Source organism: Strigops habroptila, chromosome 2 (genome assembly GCF_004027225.2).
Source record: "Strigops habroptila isolate Jane chromosome 2, bStrHab1.2.pri, whole genome shotgun sequence".
Lineage (NCBI taxonomy): Eukaryota > Metazoa > Chordata > Aves > Psittaciformes > Psittacidae > Strigops > Strigops habroptila.
The window spans coordinates 21,422,631-21,446,178 of NC_044278.2; the positions used below are offsets into that span (position 1 = coordinate 21,422,631).

The 23,548-nt window shown below is 43.3% G+C and overlaps 1 protein-coding gene and 1 long non-coding RNA gene across 2 annotated transcripts; one reads left to right on the top strand and one right to left on the bottom strand.

The window, feature by feature from the left end:
- Window positions 1-4,040: 4,040 nt before the first annotated feature.
- Window positions 4,041-17,156, top strand: LOC115603693. The gene is made up of 3 exons (XR_003989963.1): window positions 4,041-4,105; window positions 15,324-15,389; window positions 16,245-17,156. It is a non-coding gene; the product is annotated as an uncharacterized LOC115603693 (long non-coding RNA).
- On the bottom strand, window positions 13,751-14,953 carry GPR15 (G protein-coupled receptor 15). The gene has a single exon (XM_030475806.1). The coding sequence runs from the start codon at window positions 14,951-14,953 to the stop codon at window positions 13,838-13,840; it is 1,116 nt and encodes a 371-aa protein (XP_030331666.1). The 3' UTR covers window positions 13,751-13,837.
- Window positions 17,157-23,548: the final 6,392 nt, after the last annotated feature.

Genomic DNA, 23,548 nt, shown 5'->3' on the forward strand with positions numbered 1-23,548 from the left:
AGCTCTTTTGCACATTTCTTGATTGCTGCCTGGTTTTTTTAGACTGCCTGCGCTCCCCTGGTCACACATGAATGTGTACTTGCATATGTATTAAGTAAATGCACTGGTATTTAGAAGGTCTAGAAAAGCACAGTTTGGGCTGATAAAAGCGTTTACCACATGAAAAAGCCAGGACCATTAGCTATTTCTGCTACAGAGATTATTTTCTACCTGCTTGTTTTGCATCTGTCTGCTCAGTCCTTCTTCCTTTCTTCCAAAATACAGCCCTTGTTGGAGAAGCTCAGCAGCTTGAATCCCCTCTCATCCCAGGCAATAATTCAACATTCCAAGTTCTCTCAGGATGGAGCTTATTTTTTTGGCATTTCAGAAGTATTTCTTTTTGAAAGACTGAAAGTCATGAGTCATATGAAAGAGCCCGAATGTGCCCCTAAGAGTTTGTCCTGGAAATCATTTCTTCAATGTTTTCAATCTATTTGTATGCACTGCCAAAAAGGGTAGGAAAAGAATTGGAAAAGTATAGGGGGCTCACGTTGTATCCCGAGCCTGATATGTGACTTCATCGACGCTACCCTGCTGCATTTCTGTACTGCATCACTGCACAGCTGGAGCAGAGCTGTACTTGCTATGAATTCCATTCTAAAACTTAATAACGCTTTGATATTTTGTTAAGTGCACTTAATTATAACCTTCTGTTCTTCTACAATGTAACCTCCAGAAAAATCCAAGCTAGGCACATGCTGATGAGCTGTTTGATATCTGACTGCTTTTAGCATACAGGCAAAACTGAATCAGCCCATAGATCTCTGTATTTGTATTTGTATGGAATCTCCTGATCATATAGTTATCTATGCATTTTTGTGCATAGATAGAACTAGGAAGTAAGAAGAAGCAAAGAGAAAACCTTTGAGATGGCTAATTTGTTGTACAATCTACAACGTAAGGCAACCTACAAAGAGCAAAGTAGACAACCTCCAGCTGCCATTTCTGACCCCGGTACTATTGGCATCACCCTTTGTTGAGTTCCTTAAAGGCAGAAACTGGCAGCTGGGACAGCATTCAGGCTGGGATCAGGTAGGGGAAAAAAAGCATTTTATCCCAAAATGGATCCTGGGGCAAATTCATGGGACAGATAATGAGGGATGCATACGTTTTACTCTCAAAGTTAAAATATTTCACACCTATTCCCACTTTTCAGTAGGAATAATCAGCTTAAACTGTAATTTCTTTGTAAAATAGGGATGGAAATCACTTCACAAGTGATGTCTGTGCCCGAGTGCTTTGAGATTCTTGGAGAGTCTTTGTAAGTGAAGCATTCATTTCAGTGAGATTCATATCACAGAATCTTTCTTTGTGAGTAATCATCATTTATTCAGCAGCTTTGGGAAAGCTTGTGGTTTAACTGGTTCAACTGAGTTCATTGAAATGGAATCTTAAGAAATGTCAGGTTTTTGTTTCTGAGATGGATGAATAACACCTCATGTGTTCCCGATTTCTGCAGTAACACCCTTTCTCAAAAACTATTTATTATGGTGAATACTTTGCACCATTTTCAGTGGCTCAGAATGTTGATGGCACAGAACTGTCTGGCTTGTACACTTCTAGTTCCCCTCACATCTTACTTTAACACTCTGGAAAAATCATTAATACATTCCGAGGAACAAGCTCTGTGCTGCTCTGAGCAGTGATGCCTGTCCTTGTCAACAAGCAGCCCTTGCCAAGTGCTTCAATAGCAGAAACCCCAATGCAACATGTTTTCTCCTTCCAAGGAGAGATGATGAGGACTGTGAGGGTGATGAGGCATTGGAACAGAGTGCCCAGAGAAGCTGTGGCTGCCTCACCCCTGGCACTGTTCGAGGCCAGGGTGGACAGGGCTTTGAGCAACCTATGATTCTGTGTGACCATGAAAAGTCATAGAAACATAGAACCACAGAATGGTTTGGGTTGGAAAGGACCTTAAGATCATCTAGTTCCAACCCCCTGCCATGGGGGGTTATTATTCCTGCGTAGTGTCTGAATTTTATGGCTGTGGTCACACTTGAAGAGCCACGCGGTGATTTCCCCTCCGCACACACCACACACACACATGTCCACCTACAGGGACTGTATTTTGTTGTCCTGTGGCGATGGCAGCGCATGGCTGTGCACGCAGGGACCGCGGGCAGCGCGGCCGCTGCCGTGAGGGCACGGACCAAAGATGGTGGACGGCCGGCGAGGCGCAGAGCTGACACCACCTTCTTCCAGGTGGTTCTGCGCTTCCCGGAGACTTTTGGCCAAGCAGCTCCTTCTGATTTTAAAAGTAAACACCAAAATCACAAAGGGGTATGTGTGTGAGGGGGTATCTGTGTGCATGTGGTGCCAATAACTAAAACTGGCACCCACAAAAAGCAGGTGGCTCCCGGGGAGGCCCCGCGGTGGCCGAAGGAGGAAGGCGGCCATCAGCCCTCCAGCGGGGAGGGGGCTGCTCGCCGGGGGCAGGAGAAGCGCCTCAGGCGGGGCCGTCGAGAGGCTCCGGGGCTCGGGGATGCACGGTGCGCGGCCGGGGCACGGCGCGGTGCCGGCGAGGCGCAGGCGGGTGACGGGCAAGCCTTGCGTGCGAGGCGGCCCGCCGGCGGCCGGCAGAGATCAGTCAGCGTCTGTCTCCCTTTCGCTCACAGCCGCGGCCTCCGCCGCCGCGGCGAGCACTGACTCAGAGCGGCACCGCCGCCGCGGCCCGCTTCGCACGCGATGCGGCCGGCCTGCCCCCTACCCCACCACCAACACCACCCCCCGCCTCGCTCCCGGCTCCGCTCCCGGCTGCGCCGCCGCCGCGCCCGCCGCACTCCTGCCCTGCTCCGGGCCGGGGCGGCGGCGCGGCCGGGAGTGGCCCTGGGCCGCAGGTAGGCTCGGGCAGCGGGCCGGGAGCCTTCCGTCAGACGGGCACCCGCAAGCCGTGCCTGGGGAGGCCAAGAGGGTCCCCAGCGCTAACTGGGGCGGCTCGGGGAGGCGGGAGGCGGGCAAGGGTGCTTGGGGGAACGGAGAGGCAGTTTTACCGCAATAAACCAACTTTTTGGTGAGGCTGGGACGCGTAAATCGCTCCCTCCCAGCCAGTGAGGGCCCAGCATAGAGCCTGTGGAACGGGAAGGGTGTTTTGGCATGGGGTGAGTTGGGGCGGAGGGGCTGCAGCTGGGGTGGCGTTGGGTGGAGATGGTTTGAATGCTGTTTCGGTAACGGGTAGAAAGACGTTTTTCACTTATGTTTGCCCGCTTACCTGCGTGCTTACCAGCGAGGGGGGAGCTCCTCTCGCTTGGGTGTATAATGACTATGCTGTGCTTGCAGACCCTGTTTTTTTGGGGGGAGTAATTTTGTGCCAAACCAACTGGTGCCATATTACAGAATTCCTCTGTACACTTAGGCTTCGGGATGATACGGGAGTAGGTCACTTCTCAAAACCAAAAATGCTTTAAGAAACATTTCTGGGTTTGCTATCAAAAAACCTAGAAAATTGGAGCACAAGTGCAAGCTAACTGTCTTGACAGTAGCTGTGATAAAACTGCTTCATTAAAGTTTTCCAGCATCGTAAATGTGGCATTTGAGTATGTGCCACAGTATTGGGACCATCCATATTTCATGGGAGATGCATTAACTTGCTCACTGCTGTATTTGGAAACAGTTTATAAAAGAAGTTGCTATCAACCCCGAGTTGCACTGATTACTGAAGATCTTAACAGCAAAATAAATATTTACAAGCACAGCTGTGATATATAGCAGTGAAGAGCACAGATCTTTTATTTTCTGTACAAAACAGCTTCCAATCTCCAGGTTTACAGTAGCGTCCTTGTCAAACAAGTTCAGATGTTGGGTTAGAGGATGCTTCATTCACAGAGTCTGCTTAAGAGGCAAAAACTGCAGGTACAGGAGTAAATATGTAACTCAGTGTTAGAAAACAAGTGGATTAAGTTTACTGCTTAGAACCACTTCAAGATGATTATTTTTTCCCTACTTGTAACATTTTCTCTTCTCTCCAAAGGCTCCTTTGTATCTTGCCTTTCTCTGGGGTATGATGGTGAAAGTCCTGCCAGTAGAGGACTGCTCCCTTTGGAGTGGAGTACGGACCCTTTACCCACAGGTAACTTTACCCACTGAGATGTCTTCAAAATGGTGCGCTCAGGTCAGCTTCGCATCTTGGAGAGCACAGAACTGTAAAACTGCTGGTGTGGCTGCGCGATCTGCAGGACTAACATGTTTTCAGTTGTGTCAGTAGAGCACAGAGTTTGGGGTTTTTTAAGAAAAAACCCCACACAAACCAAACCTTGTTAATAGTTACAGGCTGCTGTAACACTAAACTGTATTTTAATTAACATTAAACTGTAACATTAAAGTTACAGTTTAATGTTACAGTAACATTAAAGTAACATTAAACTGTAGTTTAATGTTCTCTTTGGTCAGTTAAACTGCTCCTGTAGCTGTTAGCTAATTTCACCATTTTAGGTTTCTCATGCTTCTGAGCTGCTTTGCTTGGCGCGAAAGTGAGAAGTCTCATATTTCTCTTTTTTGGGCGTCAGAAATTGTTGGAGCTACATAGTTACACAGTTACTTTAGCAACTTAAGTAGCTAATCAAGTCTCTTTTGGCAGGTAAATGCTTGCAGTAGTTTTAGATTTAAAAGGAGCTTTTAGTATTCTAATAATAAGGTTGACTCAATAGAAGTCATCATTTTTTGTAAAAATAACTCTGGTAGATATTGCTGGAGGGAGAGAATGTTGGTTTTTTTTGGAGTTATCCATTTTCCCAAATAGTACTTTAATACCTCAGAAAAATAAAGATCTACTATATAAAATCAGTACACATATATACGACGTGTAATACTTTAGTATTGAGAAGCAATGCTTCATCCAAAACAGTAATTAATCTGATTAACTTCTGTATTTGTAAAAACATCCTTCGTACATATAAACTCTGTCCTTCTTCTGAGGACTTCTTGTTAGTGGTTATGTTTAAATTTTTTCCACTTCAATTGTAAGCACCTTTTGCTCTGTCAGATAATATTGTGGAGGGTGCACTGGGTGGCTGAAAGAGGGAGGAAAAGAAATACTCTATATCGAATTGACTCAATGTAGGTCAGTGATTTTTGCTAGTTCATGTGCTGTGTTAGAAATACGCTGCAGGCAGTTGTCATCTGCCAACCTGGAGAAAACTGCTTGTGGCAAAAGACAAAAGACAGGAATACCTGGCACTGTCACAAGTCTTTTGGGGAACTCATTGGCAGCTAGCCACCACAGAGGGCTGGAAGGTAATGCAGACATTGCTAACTCATGTCATAACACATAAAATATGGAGCACGAACACAGAAAGTTTTTCAGTACTCCACAGGCACTTGCTCCCACAGGGTGCCAGGGCTTATGATTGACTCCCTTGATGGAGTAAATCACAGACCTGACTTAAATAACTGAGTAAATAAAGAAACAGTTTTTGAAGCATCTAAACTGTTGGAGTATGTCTGTTCCTTGAGTGAACCGACAATTTGGTGATGCTAGTAAGTGGTTATATTCTGAAAGCCTATCAAATTTCTTTGTAAATGAAGGTTCGTTTCCCCTCCTGTTTGCAAAGAAAGCATGTGGTTAAACTTAAGAGTCCAAAAACAATTAAAAGGATCCTCTGAATATATTTACATAGCATCCCATAATTTTCAGTGGATATTGTGAATTCTGAGGACAAATGATGTCCTACCCTTTTGGTTTTTTGACAGACACATGTCAAGGATAATCTATATATATTTGCTTTTAGCTAGTGAACTAGATGATTGCCTGAAGTCTTCTACAGCTGTGCTGCGCTGGTAATGCCACTCATGTTAAAGCATGAGTCAGAATACAAGTTTGCCTTCTTAAAATAAAAAGGAAGAAGGTTGCAAGTCGCTATTTGTCCTTTTTGTCAACATGAGACACTGTATGTCAAAACCCAGTAGTATTCTACAGCTGTTAGCAGACACCTCAGCCTTTGTGTTTTTACACTACAGTTTATCACCTTCCCTCTATGCGTGTTTTGCACACTCATCGATTCACGCTCACTGTTGTGGCAGGAGCCCTTGGTTTGTTTTTCTGTCTGCTAAAATTGTGGACACTTCCATGCAGAGGCTAAATTCAGCATAAGATCAAGTGACAATTGGGTTTTGTTGTCGGTTTAGTTTACAAGACTAACTATAATGTATACCTTGTTCACTATGTGCAGTGTTTTGGAAATCCTGTTTTTATTGTAATCTTCCTTTTTCACTTCCTCTGGATCTTTTCACAAGACTTGATTTAGGGCACATGCTCTCCTATTTGTCTTAAGGCAAATGCAGATCTTTTTTGAGCCACTTAACCTCACTGTCCACCTCTGACTTTTAGGTATGACAGAAGTGGGCATTGTCTGGGAGGCATTCAGAGGTAGAGCAGGACACTAGTTGTAGCCCTGCTGCCTGTTTTGGCTGTGCCAGAGGTCTGAGGAGAGCCAGGCTGGTGGCTATGGAAGGGCTGGGTGTACAGGGACGGAAATGCTGCTGGCGAAGGACAGTCTTCTGGCAGGCGGAGTGGGAAGCTTGCCTTCCTAGGGCTTGCTCCCTCCAGCACTCTCCTAGCTGGGTCCCTTGCCATGGCAGAAACCTTGTTTCATCCTGAACCCCACTCTTGAGGGTGGCAGGCTTGGTTTTGCCTGATCTTTAGGGGACGTTCCCCAGAGATACTTGGTGTCCAGCTGCTGGGCACTGGAGGAAGGCACTAGCTTTGCCTGTTATAGAACAGAGAGGGGGCTCAGCCTTCAAACCCGTGAACCTCTGGTGTTTCACCATGTGAAGCCCTGGTCTACAGTGCAGCCAAAGTTGTGTTAGCCACATGGGTTAGGATATCTGAACTACTTTTATTTCACTAGTTCACAGGTTTGGTATAGGTGAAGAAGTGGCAGCATGCAGTTCAGTGTCAGCTTGCAAGCCAAACATACAGTCCCAGTTCACTGAGGCTTGTTGATATCCCCATCACTGTATCTTTGCTGCCCTTGCCTGTGATCACTTCATTTGGATGAAGAGGTTCACAGCTTCTGGTGTTGCTGTTGCCAATTCAAACTCCAGTGTAAATGAAGTCTAAACCAGGCAGAAACTACAGAACAACCTACAGTGCTTGCCTGGGGGAGGTCCCTGTGTCTAGCACTGCTCCCTAACAATACTGGCTCACCTTCTTGCAATCACATGAGAAGAGCATGCATGCCTCAGGAGAAAACACAGGTGTCTAGATTGGCATGCTCTTGCCCTGTTTTGTCCAAGTTGCTTAAAGGCAATTTAAGGAAGGTGCAGGTAGTAGTATCAGAAAACCTAGTCCAGCAGCACAGCTGGGAGCATCTAATCAGATGGCTCCTCTGTATATCGATGAGTGAGGCCATATAATTATAGGAGTTTCATGGGTCTTCAGACCTTTTGGAGGTGCATCATTAGCATGAACTCTGATAGAGGGCACACTAATCCAGTTCGATTCACTAACTACTGGGTAGGAAGTGTGTGGGTTAGTTAGGCTTTCAGTCTTCTGGGGCTTTGAGCAACCTGGTCTAGCAGAAGGTGTCCCTGTCCATTGGAACTTGATGATCTTTAAGGTCCTTTCCAACCCAAACCATTCTGTGATTCATCCAAACCCAACTCTCTTGAAGTTAGTTGTATAAAACTCCAGTTGATTTCAACAAAACCAGCAATTTCCCCGCTGACTTTAATTGGTATTTACTTGGGTGACAGTGGAGGTAAGGACCTATAAGCATCATGAGTCTAGTTGCACAAGTTCTTAAAAATTAGAATAGTAGGAAGGTTACATCTCATTTCATGAATCAGACATTTTAATAGCCTCAGGATGGCTGCAACCTCTAAAGTGGCTATGTAAATGTGAGCGTGCCACAGCACTATTGATTCATGCTGCCAAAACAATAGCCCAAGAAGCTGTTGGATTATAAGGCTTGTTTATTGTCTCCCTTTCTCTAGCTAGACTTAGTCTTTTTCTTTTTTTTTTTCTGTGTGGCAGCTCTGCTCTGAAATGTTCTCACTAGCTTAGCTTCTCAGGGGTACTTTGTTTTAGCACGTTTCATGTCGGCCATATGCTCTTTGTTCTGCTGTTGCCTGAGCCTTTTGCTCTCTCCTGGTGAGATACCCACAAGGGTTTTTCAGTTACTTGAGTGTTCCTGAGTGGTCTGAAGTACCATATTCTTTGACTAGAAATCAAAATATCTGGCACCTAATCTGCAGCTGAGCTACTGGGAGATCATGGATTTGCCATTGCAGCTTTCAGTGCATCTTTGCTTCTTAGCACCCTTCCATCCATAACGTCCTGGAGAGTGGAAGTTTGCATACCTGTATGTGCTTCTTGAAAGCTATCAAGCTTCTGCTCCTAGCTGCAACATTTCCTCAAGTAGCATGACTGCACCCAGGGGTTCAAGGCTGTGCAAAACCAAATATGCCCCCCCCCTCTCTCTCTCTGTTTTATTTTTTTAAATCTTTTTGAAATGGTTTGAATGTTTTGCTGTGTGTGAGACGTGGGTAAAGGTTTCTGTGGTTCCCAGAGGAGGGAGGGTGAGGAGTAGGTGACAGGGGAAATGGGTAGTGTGGTCATGCAGGTGCTTAGGCAGTGCATAGAGGGAAGTTATGTGAGTGGTCAAGTCAGGTGCATGGTACTATATAAGGGTAAATGTTTGCTGGGTATTTATTGATACGTGGTGTTCCTCAGTGGAAAAAATGCTCTTTGCATTTTAAGTCCGACTTTCTGGTCGTTTTGCGTACCAGTTTTAAAGCAAAACTGAAAACTTGGATTGATTTAAAGACCACTGACCAAGTTTCATTCTCTGAGCAGAGTGCCACACAGTTTCACAGCCTGGTTTTCTTTGCCTCAAATTGAGGGTAAAAGAAAGGGCATCCTTTGAGGAACTGCTGTTCTTTTATATTCATATTAACTAGTTTTATCAGTTTAGAAAGAGTGTGTCCTCAGATTCTGGGTCTCTCTTGCACAGTAGAAGACAGAGATGGTGGTTTTTTTCCAGAATAGACTAGTGACTTTTGGATGCATCATTTATTTTTGAAGAACCTGCTGTTTAGAAAGTGACTGCTCAGCCCTTTTTGGGAATCTTTTCTTTGCAAAGGCTCTGAAGCTAGGCATTTACAAATGAAAGCCTCTGAATTTGGTAATCATTATGTGGGAAGCATTTTCTTTGAATGCAGATTCTTACCTTACTTCCCCTGCCCCCTACTCTAGCAGCTAAATGCAGTCCAAATTTAAAGAGAAACATTAGTCTCTTCTTTTCTGAGATCTGCTTTTGAGATCCCTCTGGTAAAATCCCATGTGCTCTAGAAAATGTGGAAAATAAACAATAGAGGAAGAATGTTCACCAACTAGACTTAGTGGGAACTTCTGACTAAGAATCTGCTCTCTTACTAATAAGGAAACTGTTTTGAAGTTTGAAAATACGTGTTTTGGTCACAATGCATTGTTTAGATGCTCAATACTGATAATGTTGTATGCTCTCAAACCATAACATGTGGCTTCTATTTCCAAAGCTGCTGCAATCTGTTACAAAAGGTAGCAGAGGTGAACTGGGAAAATAATATCTACATTTCAATTTATATCTAAAAATAAGTATCAACCCAAATAGCCTACCCTTTGGCAAGGCTTTTTTACTGAGTCACATGTGGAAGGCTGCCTTACTTCTTGAAGGCTGTTGGTTTCCAATCCACTTGCTTTCTCATCTCCCATATTTTGTATTCTTCTACTTTATTACAAAATCCAGTCTTAGCTGCCTAAATGTTCGGGACCAGACTCCCTCTGGCTTATACTGAGAGTGGGGTAGCCCACAACTCCCTGTTACTTGCAGCAAGTGTGAGCACCTACATCTGTAAGCTGAGTAGGTGCTTGGGTTGTTATTGAAACCTAGAGTGCACTAATTGCACTCTAATGAACTGATGTCTCTTTCTCTGACGGCATGCAGAACACTGACATATTTGGGAAATATGTCTTTAGCCTGAGTGGATAGATTTCCCATTGAGCATGGGCTTTAGGCCATTTGTGGTCACTGCTTCCTGTTCGCTTGCCATGAAATGTGCTCCTTAACTGTGTGAAGGCTTCTAAATAAGAGAAGAACCACAGAATTTTTTAGGTTGGAAAAGGCCTTTAAGGTCATCGAGTCCAACCATTTCAGTTACAAATTTTGGGACGTGTAACGATCTGTGCTCACAGCTTGCAAATCTACTCACAACTCCCTCTTAACCTTATAAGTGATCATACAGGGGTAGATAACAATTTAGTATTCCAATGGTGTGTAACTGCTAAAAGTGTCCCCACCCCTGATGACATCCCTTTGTACTGTTCAGCAGTACCTTACAAGCACCTGAAAAAAACCCTTCTTTTGTCAAGGACCTTACTGTGCCTGTGCAGCAGTCAACATATGTATCATTGCAACATCTTTGCAAAGTCAGGAAATGTCCTTACTGTAATTCAGCCTATTTGAAACCTGAGGCACAGACACCCTTTGCATCCCGACAGTCTGACAGAGCCAGAACAAGAAGCTGCGGATGACATCTTGATGCACCTTAGTCAGCGCGAGTTTTCGTCTTAGCTTCCAAGAGCCAGCCTTTACTGCAGTACTTGTCGAGGGTCAACCCAGTGCAGTGACTACAACACTTGGCTTACTTATTGGGGGGCAGTAAGGTGGCCCTGCTCATTTTGGATCTGAAACTATTCCCTGTGAGACTTTTTCCTCGGTTGCAGAGCAACTCAAAGTACCAAAATTAGAGGCAGCACAGTTGTCTGTGTTAGCACATCTGGTGCTGAAATGAAGGTTACAAAAATTCTTTGTCCATTTAAGTAAGCATTAGATCTGGGTACCATTTTTCTTGGAGTTGGGATGAAATACTTCCTTTCTGATGAATGCTGATTCATTGAAGCCAAAATGGAGACCCAAGAGATGCATATAAGCAAGTCTTGATTTATATCAAGAAGCAGAGGCACTCCAAGATGCACCATCTCTAGCTTGTTGGGGGTGGTGCCGGTGGTGTAGTTGTTTTCATGTAAAACCTCAAAAAGTCTTGATTTCATTCAACGCAGTACAAAAGCATCTCCAAAATCATGAAAAGGTTTGTGGGATGGGCAGATGAATGTTCTCCATCCAGATCTGCTGACCGATTTCCTAGTAATGCTTTGCTACATTTTCATAACAATGAAAGTAGATGATTGATAGACTACAAAAATCCAAACCATATTTCTTATCTGCAACCATATTGGACTTTGGAGTTAAAAATAAACAGTCCAAACTACTTATCAAGATCTTTTGCAGGTGTCATATTAGAATGGCACAGTTTCCATTTCACATAGCCAACCACTTTACAGCCATTAAGTTCTTTTAACACAGATAAAATAGGCATCCTGCTACATTACACAAGTCCACCACATTAAATACTTAAAGTCACCGTAAGTTTGGTATCATTCTAAGCTGAGTGATTGCTAGCAAACAAATACTGAATATTAACATGGAATAGTCAAAATTCCAGTAGTAAGTTTGTTCAAACATAGGTTGCCTTTTCTTTGGAAGAAATAATGTAAAATAATGTTTACACTGTTGTGAAAATGTCAAGTAGATGGCTGGCGGTTTACAAGAGTGAAATAAGCACCTTCATAAGGTGCGGTCTTTTGGATAAGTGCCTAAAAGAATCCAGCGAGGTTTGCTTTGTTGAATTAGTTGCCTCTTCTGTATTTTTTCTCGCTCATGAGGAGCATTTGCTGTGGAATGTATATATAATTCTCTTCAAACCTGGCAATATTTGATCAGTTGGGGTTTTTTTTCCCAGATGCCTATATTAAAGCTTTAGGCAATGGAAGGAGATCTTGGTAGATGTTCCTTAGTCATTGTTCCAATTTGATCTGTATTTTGAGGTATTAATTTATTGAAGTATTAATTAATGAAGTAAAAAAAACCCCACAAAAAAACAAAACCAAAAAAAGATACTTAAACTTATTTTAAGTCTTGTGGACTGATTATGTTCCAAAGATATTGTTCTGCTTTGGGAGGGGATTAAGGAAATAATGGGTGAGATCTGACTTACTAAGATAAGATTTTTTTCTGTAATAAAAATCATAGGTTAGTTGAATTGCAAGTCTTTCTTAGGCTTCTTTTTGTAATTAGAATAAATCTCATATACTAGTAAAGGTGGGGGAAGGATAAGAGATTGAGAAGGGACTATCAAGACAGTAGTTTTTGAGGGTCACTGAAAACAGGAGTAAAATTTGAACTGACACCGTTCTGATTTTCAAACACTGGAAGGTCTGAAAACGCAGTTGATGCTCTTCATGCATTTGTAAGCCTGAAGCAGTTTGGTCGTTAGGTGTGGGGAGAAAAGTCTGTCACATGGAGGAAGAAAACCAGAGGGGAGAAAAAAAATGCATGTGGTGAAGGGAGGGGAGAGCAAAAAGCTCCTGTGTCTGTGGTGTCCCCCTTGTAGCCCAGGCACATATTCCGGTATCTTACTGTGTGCCAGAGAGCATACAGCTGCACTAGGAATTGCTGAAAGACACTTTTGCCTCCACTGACCCTGCAGTGCCAGCTCTCCACTGCTCCCATGAGGGTTTGCTCCGTTAGCCTCTGGGCGCAGTAGGGAACTGGCTGGAGAGCTGGGCAGGACGTCCATGCCTTGGTTTCCAGGTTCGCGCTGCCCCTGGGTGAGGTCTGTTTTCATTTCTCTGCCTACATTAAACACAACTGCAAGGCTCAAGAAAAAATGCAAATACCAGGATTTATTTGTAACACCCGAAATAGTCATCCCCATTTACAGATGTTTAGAAAATACAGAGGTGTGAAAAGCTACAGTGAATGCACTCGTGCTGCAGGTACATCACAGAGAGATACCTCTTCCGTTGTTCAGTTCACCTTTTTTTTTTTCCCTGCTGCCCAGACAGCAGTTGGGTCTTCAGGATTTGCCCGTTTCTCTCTGTTTCTTATGAGTTATGTTAGCTGGTGTAGCTGTCTTCCCTTTAAAACCTTCTAGCAGGTCTGCAGGTCTGTTGTACCATTGTGCAAACAACCCAAGCAGTCAGAAATTGTGTCAGAACCTCAAAAGAGTCTTAAAAACCACGAGTGTTTTTTGTTGTTGTTGGGTTTTTTGCCTTTAAGAAAAAGGTTAAACGCACTATTGCTTTTGCTTGTTTTCTAGTTTCTCTGCCTTCAAGTTAGCTTTTTTCTGAAATCAGAAATCAGGGGCTAGAGCTTTAATGCCATAGTAAGAAGCTGAGACTTACAGAAAAATGCATGAGAGTGAAGCTACAAGAACTGGTAACACACAAATCCATTAAAACATTAGATTTCAAAATTCAGAACACCTCCAAACCCCCAGAATTTACCAGGGTGGTTTGAGGGCACTGTGACATGTTTATTGGTAAGCTAGGAACCAGAGAGAAGAAACACTTCTGTTGTGTTGTTTTTCTTGCTTTGCACAGAATAAAAACCTATACATATTTAAGTTCAAAGCTTGCCTCGGAGCAGCTTTGTTTGAATCACATGATTCTTCTTTGTTTGTAGCACTTGTGCTGGGGTTCTAGTATAAGCATTTGTAGATATTTCTCGGTACGATGGTTTCAGATTTACACCATTCAGTGACACAGCGATCACTGTGAACAGTAATTCTGCGGTTAATGTTTCCTATTCCATCCATCTGCATTTAAAGGGAAGCAGCGTTCCTCCCACCTGAAGTGCTGGCTGCATTACACTTGCACCTTTGTTGCTCTTCTCTTTTTTTTCGCTTTCAGCTTCGCTCACTTTATTCTTTGCCTGCTGTCTTTGGAGAGAGACATTCTTTCCTGTGCAGTCCCAGCTCTCTGTCAGAGGGACACAGAGCGCTTCCTCTTCCTAGCAGCATTCTCCCCGGCAATAAAATTGGATAAGGAGTGGCTCAGGCGAGTGTCCAGAGTATCAGAGTTGTTGCCGCTGCTGCTGCTTTTCACCCATGGGCACAGACACCGAAGCATGGCTCTGCGGATGTAGTTGTCGAAGCAATAGTAAATGAAAGGGTTGGCGCAGCTATTGGCAAAAGCAAAAGGGCTGCTCACCTTCATGCCCAGCTGGGCAACCATGTCAGGAAAACAATTGGGCTGCTTCAGGAGTCCCAAAAGGATGGCCATAAGCTTGAAAAGATTGAAGGGAACCCAGGAGGCAATAAAAGCTGCTACTACAATGGAGACAATCTTGATGGATTTTCTCAGTTTCTTATCATGTTTCCCAGTTCTCTGATAATGCACACAGAGTCTTTTGGTGATGGAGCAGTAAAAGGTTAAGATACTCAACAGTGGGAAGAAAAAGGCCAGGATTAAAAGCATCAGTGACATAATCTGCTTGGCTTCTGTCACAGCTTTGTCTGTGCAGTAGGTCTTTCCATAGTGCTTCTTCAGTTCTCTGGACAAAAGGGTTGGTATTCCTAAGCAGCAGGATAATAACCAGACACAGATGCAGAGTCCACTGCAATAGGATCTTGTTCTGACCCGTCTAGCGACAGAGGGATGCATGATAGCAAGGTACCGGTCAGCACTCATACAAGTGAGGAGGAGGATGCTGCAGTACATGTTGACTGAGATGACATAGGAACTAGCTTTACAGAGGAAAGCTCCTACCCTCCAGCTCCCGTCCGATGCCTCCTTGTCCGCCCAGAATGGAAGCGTGATGAGGAAGACAAAGTCAGATGCAGCAAGGTTGACGATAAAGATGTCGATCAGCCTCTGGACCCGTCGCTTGAAGACCAAGGCTGCTATCAGGATGGAGTTGCCGACGATGCCCACCAGGAACATAGCAGTGTACAGGATAGAGAGAAAAGTCGACATATGTTGCAGGTGCTGATACTGGCAGTTGTCATCGTAGTAGTAGTAGTAGTAGTCATAGCTGAAAGTGACTGTAGTCATGGGTGAAAGCTGGGTGAGTTCCATTTCTGGCCGAGCTGCCCCCATCCCTGCTCTGAGGAAGGCTCTGAGCTTCCCCCACCCTTGCCCTCAAGGTCTTCCTTAAAAACATGGTAGGAAGTGAGGGGGGAGGAGTGGAGGCATGGGGGAGGAGAAAAGTGGTTTTGGGGGGGTAATTTATATACTTTCACCCAATTGCTTAGGCAGCAGACAAGTGACGATAGTCTCTGATTAGTCAAAACCCTGTCTTCAGAATAAACACTTGCTTTTTTTAAAATCAGGTTTAGTTTTACTGATTATATCTTCATGTTGTATTTGTCCGTACAAGCAAACCAGGTTCAGCGTTTGCTTTTATTTTGGGGGAGGAGGGAAGATAGTTTTCAAGATTTTTCAAGATTCTGATCTTTTGGTGTTTTAGGACAGGATACTGCTAGTTCGCAGAGGTTTGAGAATGAACCAGCTCAGAAGAAGACACAGAATTCAGGTGCCACATTCTTTATTGTTTCTCAAAACACTTTGTATAAATCGCTTTTTGGGAAAAAATGCAACTTTTCTGAGGCTTCGGGGTTTTTATACTTTCTTTGTTTATAATTGTTGTTTCCTGTTGAGAGTAATTCTCTCATATGAAAATATTTTGGGGAAAACATTTAAAACTACCCTATCCGTTCTGCCCTGTAGTGAGTTGTTCTGTATCAGTCCGCAGCACAGCTCTCCCCTGCCCTGCCAGCACTGCCGCCTGCCCTGCAGCCCCTCCAGTTCCCCCAGCCCTGTGCTCCCCATGCCTAGCTTTATGAATGGATTAGAAACGTAGAAGACAGATTTCCTGTGTGTCACATATTCTGCAGTTTGAAACGTGACTTGCCATCCTTGCCATTTCCTTATCATCCACAGTCCTGGTCTCCAGAGCAGTGTTCTGTTCCTTCTCCTCTGACTGTGCAGCCCACATGGCTCATGAGCTGTTGTTCTGTACAGTGCTCACTTCTCTTAAAGAGTGCTGATTTCCTTCATCTTTCGTTTGCAATATCAGTATTGCTCCAGCTGTGGCTTACCTTACAGACAGCCCTTTCAGTGTTCCATAAATCAAACGAAAAGTCTCACTTTTTGAACTACTGAATTCATTAAGGTTTTGACAGTGCATACTAATGTGAAACTTCTACTACTGGTCCTCATCATCCTTCCTCTATTCTGCAGATAAATTAATTTTCTCCTTCCTCCCCCTCCTACCTGCATGTTCACAGACCACGCATGTCTTAAGGATCCTCAAAGCTTTGAGCAGATCGCTTACCGCAGCATGCTTGAGCCCTAGGCAGGTAGATCACATCTGTGTATCTCTCCACAGGCAAAGAGCAACTCCAAATTGCATGGACAGTAAATTAGCCCCTCCAGCGCACTCTGGATGCACACAGATTCGCTCTGCCAGTGCTCAAGTTACATACTCCTGTGCAGCAGGTGCCTGGGAGAGAGACTTCCAGGCACTTGGAAAAGCAGCCAGCTGCTATTAAACACCCGGCTGCTGGATCAAGGGATATTTAGGTGGGCATTCTTGCTTGTGTGGGTATGCTGATGTCTAATAAGCAGCTAGTTATGTACAACTGCCTTCCTACCTGTAAGGCACTAGCGGACTCTAACTGACTATTGACATAAGTGTGACATAAGTGTGATCCTACAAGGAAGCACATGCTAAAAATTATCCTCTTGCCATCTGAAGAGGGGTGTAACCATTCACCGTAGAACTCACTGTGTCTTCTTACGTAGGAGGCAGTGATTCTTTTTAGTTAGACCACTCCCTAATTAGAATAAAAGTAATTTTCATAGGTTTGTAAAATGCCTCATTGTAACTCTATGAATAATCTCCTGCATCTGATTGCCTAGCAGACAATTCTTAGCTTCAATGAAATGTGAGAGTCTCTTCTATGGTGATTGAAGTGATGCAGGGACTACTGCCGCAAGTCTTTTTGTTTGTGAGAGGCTTGGCTCTGAGTCCCTCTGACTAGTTACAGAATGGATTTGTGTCCCAGCTTATTCCTTCCCTGGCAAAGCTGGGAGAAGGGAACACAGAACTGAAGTCTTAAAACTTAACTGCTGCCCAGTAAAACGATGTGGGTTTTGCTCTTCAATAGATTGCATGCAAGTTGTAACCAGCTTATTTCTTAAAAAGTAGACTCAGAGATGTGTATTCGCTGACTCTTTCTTCCATTGGCAATGTTGAATGTGCTTTATCTTACCGCGCTGTAAGTACCATTAAAAATCATACTGCTGTTCAAGATTTGTTTCCATGTATTTTATCACTTACTCGTAAGATGACTTCTGCCTCTAGCCAACATCTCTGTGGGTGTCATGAAAGCTAGTTTAAAAGCTTCAAAGGCTAAGTGCAAAAGAGAAGAGAGATAAGAATCTTTAAAAATCACGAAATACAAAGGTTTCTAACAGTCGTGACTTTGTCACATTATGCATCCTGGATGCTTTATGGTACTGTTTTATGTTTATGACAAGCAATATTATATTAAGCTAAACATTTAACAAAAGACATGACAGAGTATGAGACACTGCAACACAGCCAAGGTATCCCAGTGCTGTTGGAAGTTTTTAACTGTGCGCTTTAAAACATTGTACCCTGGTTTCTTTGAAGTAAACATTTCTATCAATTGCTGGCATTTAGAATAATATGAAATACCTCATTAAATAGATGTAATCAACTTTATAAAAGTCCAGTACGAGTTTTCCAATGAGCTGCTTAACTCCTTGCTCCACATTTGTTCAGCTTGTGAACCCAGGAGGTACTACAGCCACTAAAAATTTGGAGCTTTCTCTGTTTGCCCACCCCATTTGCTGCCAGACTTGACACCTGTTGGGCAAGTGACATCTATGAGAACTGATAACACAAATTCATTAAAACATTGGATTTCTAAATTCAGAAAACCTCCAAAAAACCCAGAATTGCTCAGGTTGGATCAGTTGGATCAGATGACGACACAGCAACTTGTATGCCACAGATGTGTGAACCTGTAAGCAAGCACAGGCTAAAAATCATCGTTTTGCCATCTGCAAATTACAAAAGGTATATCCACTTTTCAGCTAAGAGTTAGGTAGAAATGCCCAAGTATCTTACAAATTACAGAAATGATTTTTGATGGATTCAGTGCAGAGATGAGTTTTGTTTCATCTTTGCTTATTTCTGCTTCAAAGAATGTATTGCAGGGGTTTTTTGTGTTTCCAAGAAGCACTAGGAAATAGAGGCATTCTCTTTCCATCAGTACTAGAGTAGCAGGTCACCTGAACCCTGCAGTCTGAGGTATAGTAGTTCTGCCTCTCTTCCAAAGAGGGACCTATGTGTTATTTTACTCTGCACTTAGTTCCTAGCAGCTTACCTGCAGTTGCAAGCTTTAGAAATAAGGCAGAAACTTCTCTCTCTTCATCTCACACTACTGCATACTCCTTGGAATTCACTCCCTCCCTCTCCCCATTCCAGAGCAGACAAAAAAGTGAGTAATTTTTAAAACAGCTTAATGGAACCGTAAAGATAAGCATATGCCCATGTATTCTTGTGTTGGTGGTTCCTCAGTTTGTTGTCTCCCCGTAGCTGAACAGCCTTACTTACTAAAACAAAAGATTAGATAGCAAACCTTTTCCAACAGGTATCAACTCTGTTCTCTGGAGTTTGCTCTGTATTTCTTGAATGCTCTAAGTAGATTTGTGGATGTTGCTGTGTGTTGCCATTTTATAATGTGACACTTCCTCATCCGGACAGAAGATTTGCAAAGGTGGGATGAAGCACTGTCATGAATAACAAAGCAATCTGTAGCTATCCAAGTGAAGCAGCAGCAGGTATATTTGTAGTCTATAAGCCTTGTGGGGTTTTTTATGTGGTATTGATTTACTTGGGGTGTCATGTAGGGTCTTACTCTTCCCAGAGCTCATTTCCCTGAGCCAAACTCTCAAAAATACTGAGCACATGGAAATTCCCCTCATAACACTTCTGCATAGATATTCCAGAAAGCTCAACACGTGATGTGCGAAGATCCAAGAGATGTAGTGAGATGTTTTGACATCAGGAGGACAGCCTCCACCCTCTCCTCACCCCTTCCTAGATGTCCACAGCACTTTCCTCCTCACAGACCTCAAGGGATATATCCAAACCCTTTTGCCAAACAAAATTTTCTGCTGAAGCAACAGCTACTGGCTTGGCTTGGGTGTATGCTCTGCCATTTGGGGTACCCATTTGTCCAGCCCTTGATGCACCTCTGAGAAGATGTAGCCACTGGGTGCTGAGTAGTTTTGAACCTGAGAGCTTTTGTAATCACACACTCACAGCAGATCCTGTAACCATGGCTGTGTATTTGCCCAGCTCTGCTTTAGAGAGTATGCTTCCCTGACAGTCTTGCCTTTCTCAAATGTATGTGTGAAGTTTGTCACGTCAGTGTTTGTACCAATCTTTAAATCTTCCTCACAGGAAATGCTGAGGTATTTCTAACAGTAGCAAGTGAAAAGACTTTATTCACAGTTCTGTAATGCTTGTGATAAATGCATTATGGTAGCCTTCTAATGTCATGGCAAAAATAGTAGAAGAGATTCACAGCAGAACTATCTGCACAGGAAGTATGAAGGGTTGTTGATTTAGTCTGTCACACACTCCCTGACAAATTTCTGCAATTGAAGCATTTCTGGTAGCAAGGTGTGGGTTTGGGGTTAGGGGTTTTTTCATTTATTTTTTTACATTCTCTATTTTACTAGTAGCTTAAACATGGTTTTATTCCAACTTGTACCTCTGCTTTTATATAATCACAGGCATTTAGATAGAAAGAGCTACGTATCTGTAAAGTATTAATGACTATAAATGCTGAGAAGGAACAGAGGTTCATTTGGCTGTAAAAGAAAGTGTGGTAGTTTCTAAATGATTGTGCTTTAAAAGCCTTCTGTAAGGAATAGAGATTTGCAGAGCTAATTAGAAGAAAAACAACCAAAACCCCACCACCAAATTGGCTGAAACTGCCCTACTGTGCTGTAACTTAGGTAAGGCAGGCTCAGAGGGAACCAGATGAATGCTAACCAACAGAAGTTTCCTCCCTGCACAAAGAGGAACGGGTAACTGATTCAGGTAAAACTGTGGGCACTGAGACAATGCATTGAGGTAGGTTGAAATAGTTTCATACCAAGAGCAGTGGTCTGCAAAGTGTGGCATGGAAAGAAAATCATTTTTGTACACTTAATACATATTTTTTAAATGGTGTTTATTTCCTCTTTAGCTCATCCTTTTTAAATTTATATTTCTGTGTATGTTTTCTAAAGTACCTAATACAATAAGTGCAGTAGTACATGTATGTAATTAAAAAAACCCCACCACATAACAGGGATGCATGCTCAACATGTCTTTACTGATGAGGTGCATGACAAAAAGTTTTAGAGACCACTGACTTAGAGGACAAGTGAGTATCATTAAAGCATATCTGTTCTATTCATTGTATTAGGAAGAAGCACATCTAGAAGGTCTCCTCTCTGCAAAAATTATGATGAGGGTAAGGTCTTCTTAGCCTACCATGTTCTGTGCCACAGACAGAAAAACACAAAAGGCAGAAATAAAACTAGAGAGACTGTATAAAGAGGTCTGAGGGGAATCCATGGGATTTTCTGCTCATTCTGGCTATGTGAAATGGTCATAAATGGTGCCTAAAACACAAAACCTTAAACTGCCCTTTTTATTGTTGCAAAGAGAATATTTGTTGGTAAAGGCAATATCTTGTAGTAAGTTAACTAGTAGTACTGGAAGAAAGAGGCAGACTTTTGATCAAGTTTTTCAGGTCTGGATCAGTAACTCCTGAAGTGAATATGATACATGAAGATTGTTTTTTCATTTCTCATTTCTCATCCTGTATAAACTTTATTTAATATAGATGGTGCCGCCTCCTACAAATGTTTTCTTTATTCCTTAGACTGTGAGAACTGACACAAATTTTGTGTGACACAATCTTTTCCAACATACTAAGGTTTTGTTTCTTTATTTTGTTTGCAGCATTCTGTTGTTAAACTGTCAGTGCCTGAGAACTTCAGTTAGTTCTCTAACTTCAGTTAGAGGTAGTAACTAATGCACATGACCCAGGTCTGCTACCAAAGAAACTTGAGTTTTGCAAAAAGCAGGAGCAGCATTAAAGGTTTATTCCCTTTAAGAGTTACTCCCTTTGTGCTTTCATGTGCAGACTGACACCATTTCTGCACAGTAAAGCAAACTTTTACTTTTAAAACCTTCCCAAATGACCCTGTTCTGTAGCTGAACTGATCAACCAGTGGTTCTACCGAGGCACACTGAGGAAGAAGAGAAAACAAAAAGATAGGTGCTGGCAATGAATTATTCTGTGTGTTCATTTCTAATGGTTTTTTTGGGGTGACTCTTACTATATGGAGGGGTATTGTTCCAGGGGAAGAAACAGATCCAGGTGAAATCTGCAGAGAGTATTTGAAATCATATAAATAAAAGGAAAACACATCTCTTCCCTCTGGCTGTTTACGAGCAGCTGCACACATGATACTGATCAGGGCAGACTACAAAGGAGAGGCCACTGTAGTCTAATTCAGTAATGGAAGTAGCAATGGCTGCAAAATTTTACAGAATTGATTCTCATTTTTACAAGATTAAATCTTTTAGGAGAAAAACCTATAAACTTTCTAGAGTTGGATAATTCACTACAATTTACAATAAACAATTCCAGTTCTGCTTATCCCATGCCTTAGAAGATAGCGGGAGGTATCTGGTTGTGGGGTTTTTTGTTTTGTTCGGGTTTTGTTGTTTGGGTTCTTTTGTTTCTTTTAACATTTTATAGCTTCAACTTCTGATAGTTTTGCCAGGTACACTAAAAAAACTGTTACTGACTTTTTTGTTCCCTATTGCCATTACGTGTATTTTATGGTCTTGCAACTCCTTAGCTCTCTCTTCAGTAAATTAAATTGACTGACCTTCTGTGATACATTTCACTGCGAGAGGCTTTCTAATTGCTCAGTGATTTTCATGTCCCTTTTCAGGTTTCTCTCTACCAACATGTCAAAACTAGACACACTATTTCAGCAACCAGCAGCAGCTCTGGATGTGATACAAGTTCTTTCCTCCTTGTGATTTCTCTGTTTGTACATCTAAGGTTGCAGGAAAGTTGGGTTTTTGGCCACAGCACCGTCTTGGCAGTTGGCAATCCACTGTGACCCATTTGTACTTTGAATACTGTGCTTCCCAGGATAAAGTTTCATGTCAGGTAAGTATAGCCTCCACTTTTTCCTCTTAAACGAATGAGCTCATCGATGACCTTACCGAAATGCATGTTTGCTTGCCCCCAGCTGTCAAATGATCAGGTCAGCCTGTACCAGTGCTCTCTCCATGTCATTATTTACCCTTCCCTCAGGCCTCCGTGTCATCTGTGAAGTTTGTCACCGATACTCTGCTTTCTTCTAGGCCATTGATAAAGGTGTTAAGTATTTTAGTGTCTAGCATAAATCCCAGGCAGACCCCAAAATACGTCCTTGCAGATAGCTACATGATGAGGTGTTGGTGAGACAGTTCCATGATACAGAGAAGTGGGGCGTTTAGGCAGAGGTTTCTTAATTAAATATAATTTATAATTATTTTTTAATAAAAGTATTACTTTGTTGCACGAAGTCAGAGAAGTTTCTTAATGTTTCTTCTACCACTGCTTTCACCTTTGCCATCCCAGCTCCTTACCTTACTGCTTCCTGGTGCTCTGGAGGGGAGTTGGTTGGGATCATTCCCCAGAAGCCCTCAGTGACGCGAAAAACTCGGACGTGATTGTTTTTCTCTGAGTATTTGTTTGCTAGTTCAGAGGTTGGTAAAATCAAAACTGGGTGTGGTGGTCTCTCAGCCAAGGCAGCTGTCAGCCGCTTTCAAGAGTCCTCATGTAATTCATGTGAGTATGTGTACCAGGGATGCGGGGGAATGTCCAGTCTGGGGCATGGAGCCGATCTTGATGGGTTTTGCAGTTTTTGCTAAGTATTTTCTTTCTGTTACTTGGTGTTTTCCCAAGTCATTCAGCCAGGATATTGTGTCACCATTTTTACAAGCAATCACGCAAGAAAAAAAAAAAAAGAAATAAACGTGAGCCTTATGGCTGCATGGGGAGACCAAATAATTGAAATTCATAGAATCACAGAATGGTTTGGGTTGGAAGGAACCTTAAAGCTCATCCAGTTCCAACCCCCTGCCATGGGCAGGGACACCTTCCACTAGTGCAGGTTGCTCCAAGCCCCTGTGTCCAGCCTGGCCTTGAACACTGCCAGGGATGGGGCAGCCACAGCTTCTCTGGGCACCCTGTGCCAGTGGGGTTTTTTGTGTTTCTGTAAAAAGCCCTGGCTATCTCAGCAGGTGCAGGACACTGGGACCATGACTCCAGATCCCCAGCACCCATGTCTTGCAGGTGTGCAATTAGTTCAGCATGAATCAGCGCTGCACCTTACGCCAGGCAAGGTGCGGTGCTGAGGTGTGGAGGTGCGGGGCTGGGCTGCCACAGTTCGAGCCGGGCCAGGCCCGTGCCAGCGGCGGGGCCCTGCGCTGGGGCCTGCGAGTGCCAGCGGTGCGACGGGCACCAGCGGCCGCGACGAGGAGGCGGCGAGGTCGCTGCCCAACAGTAGGCACTGCGCGTCAAAAGCGGA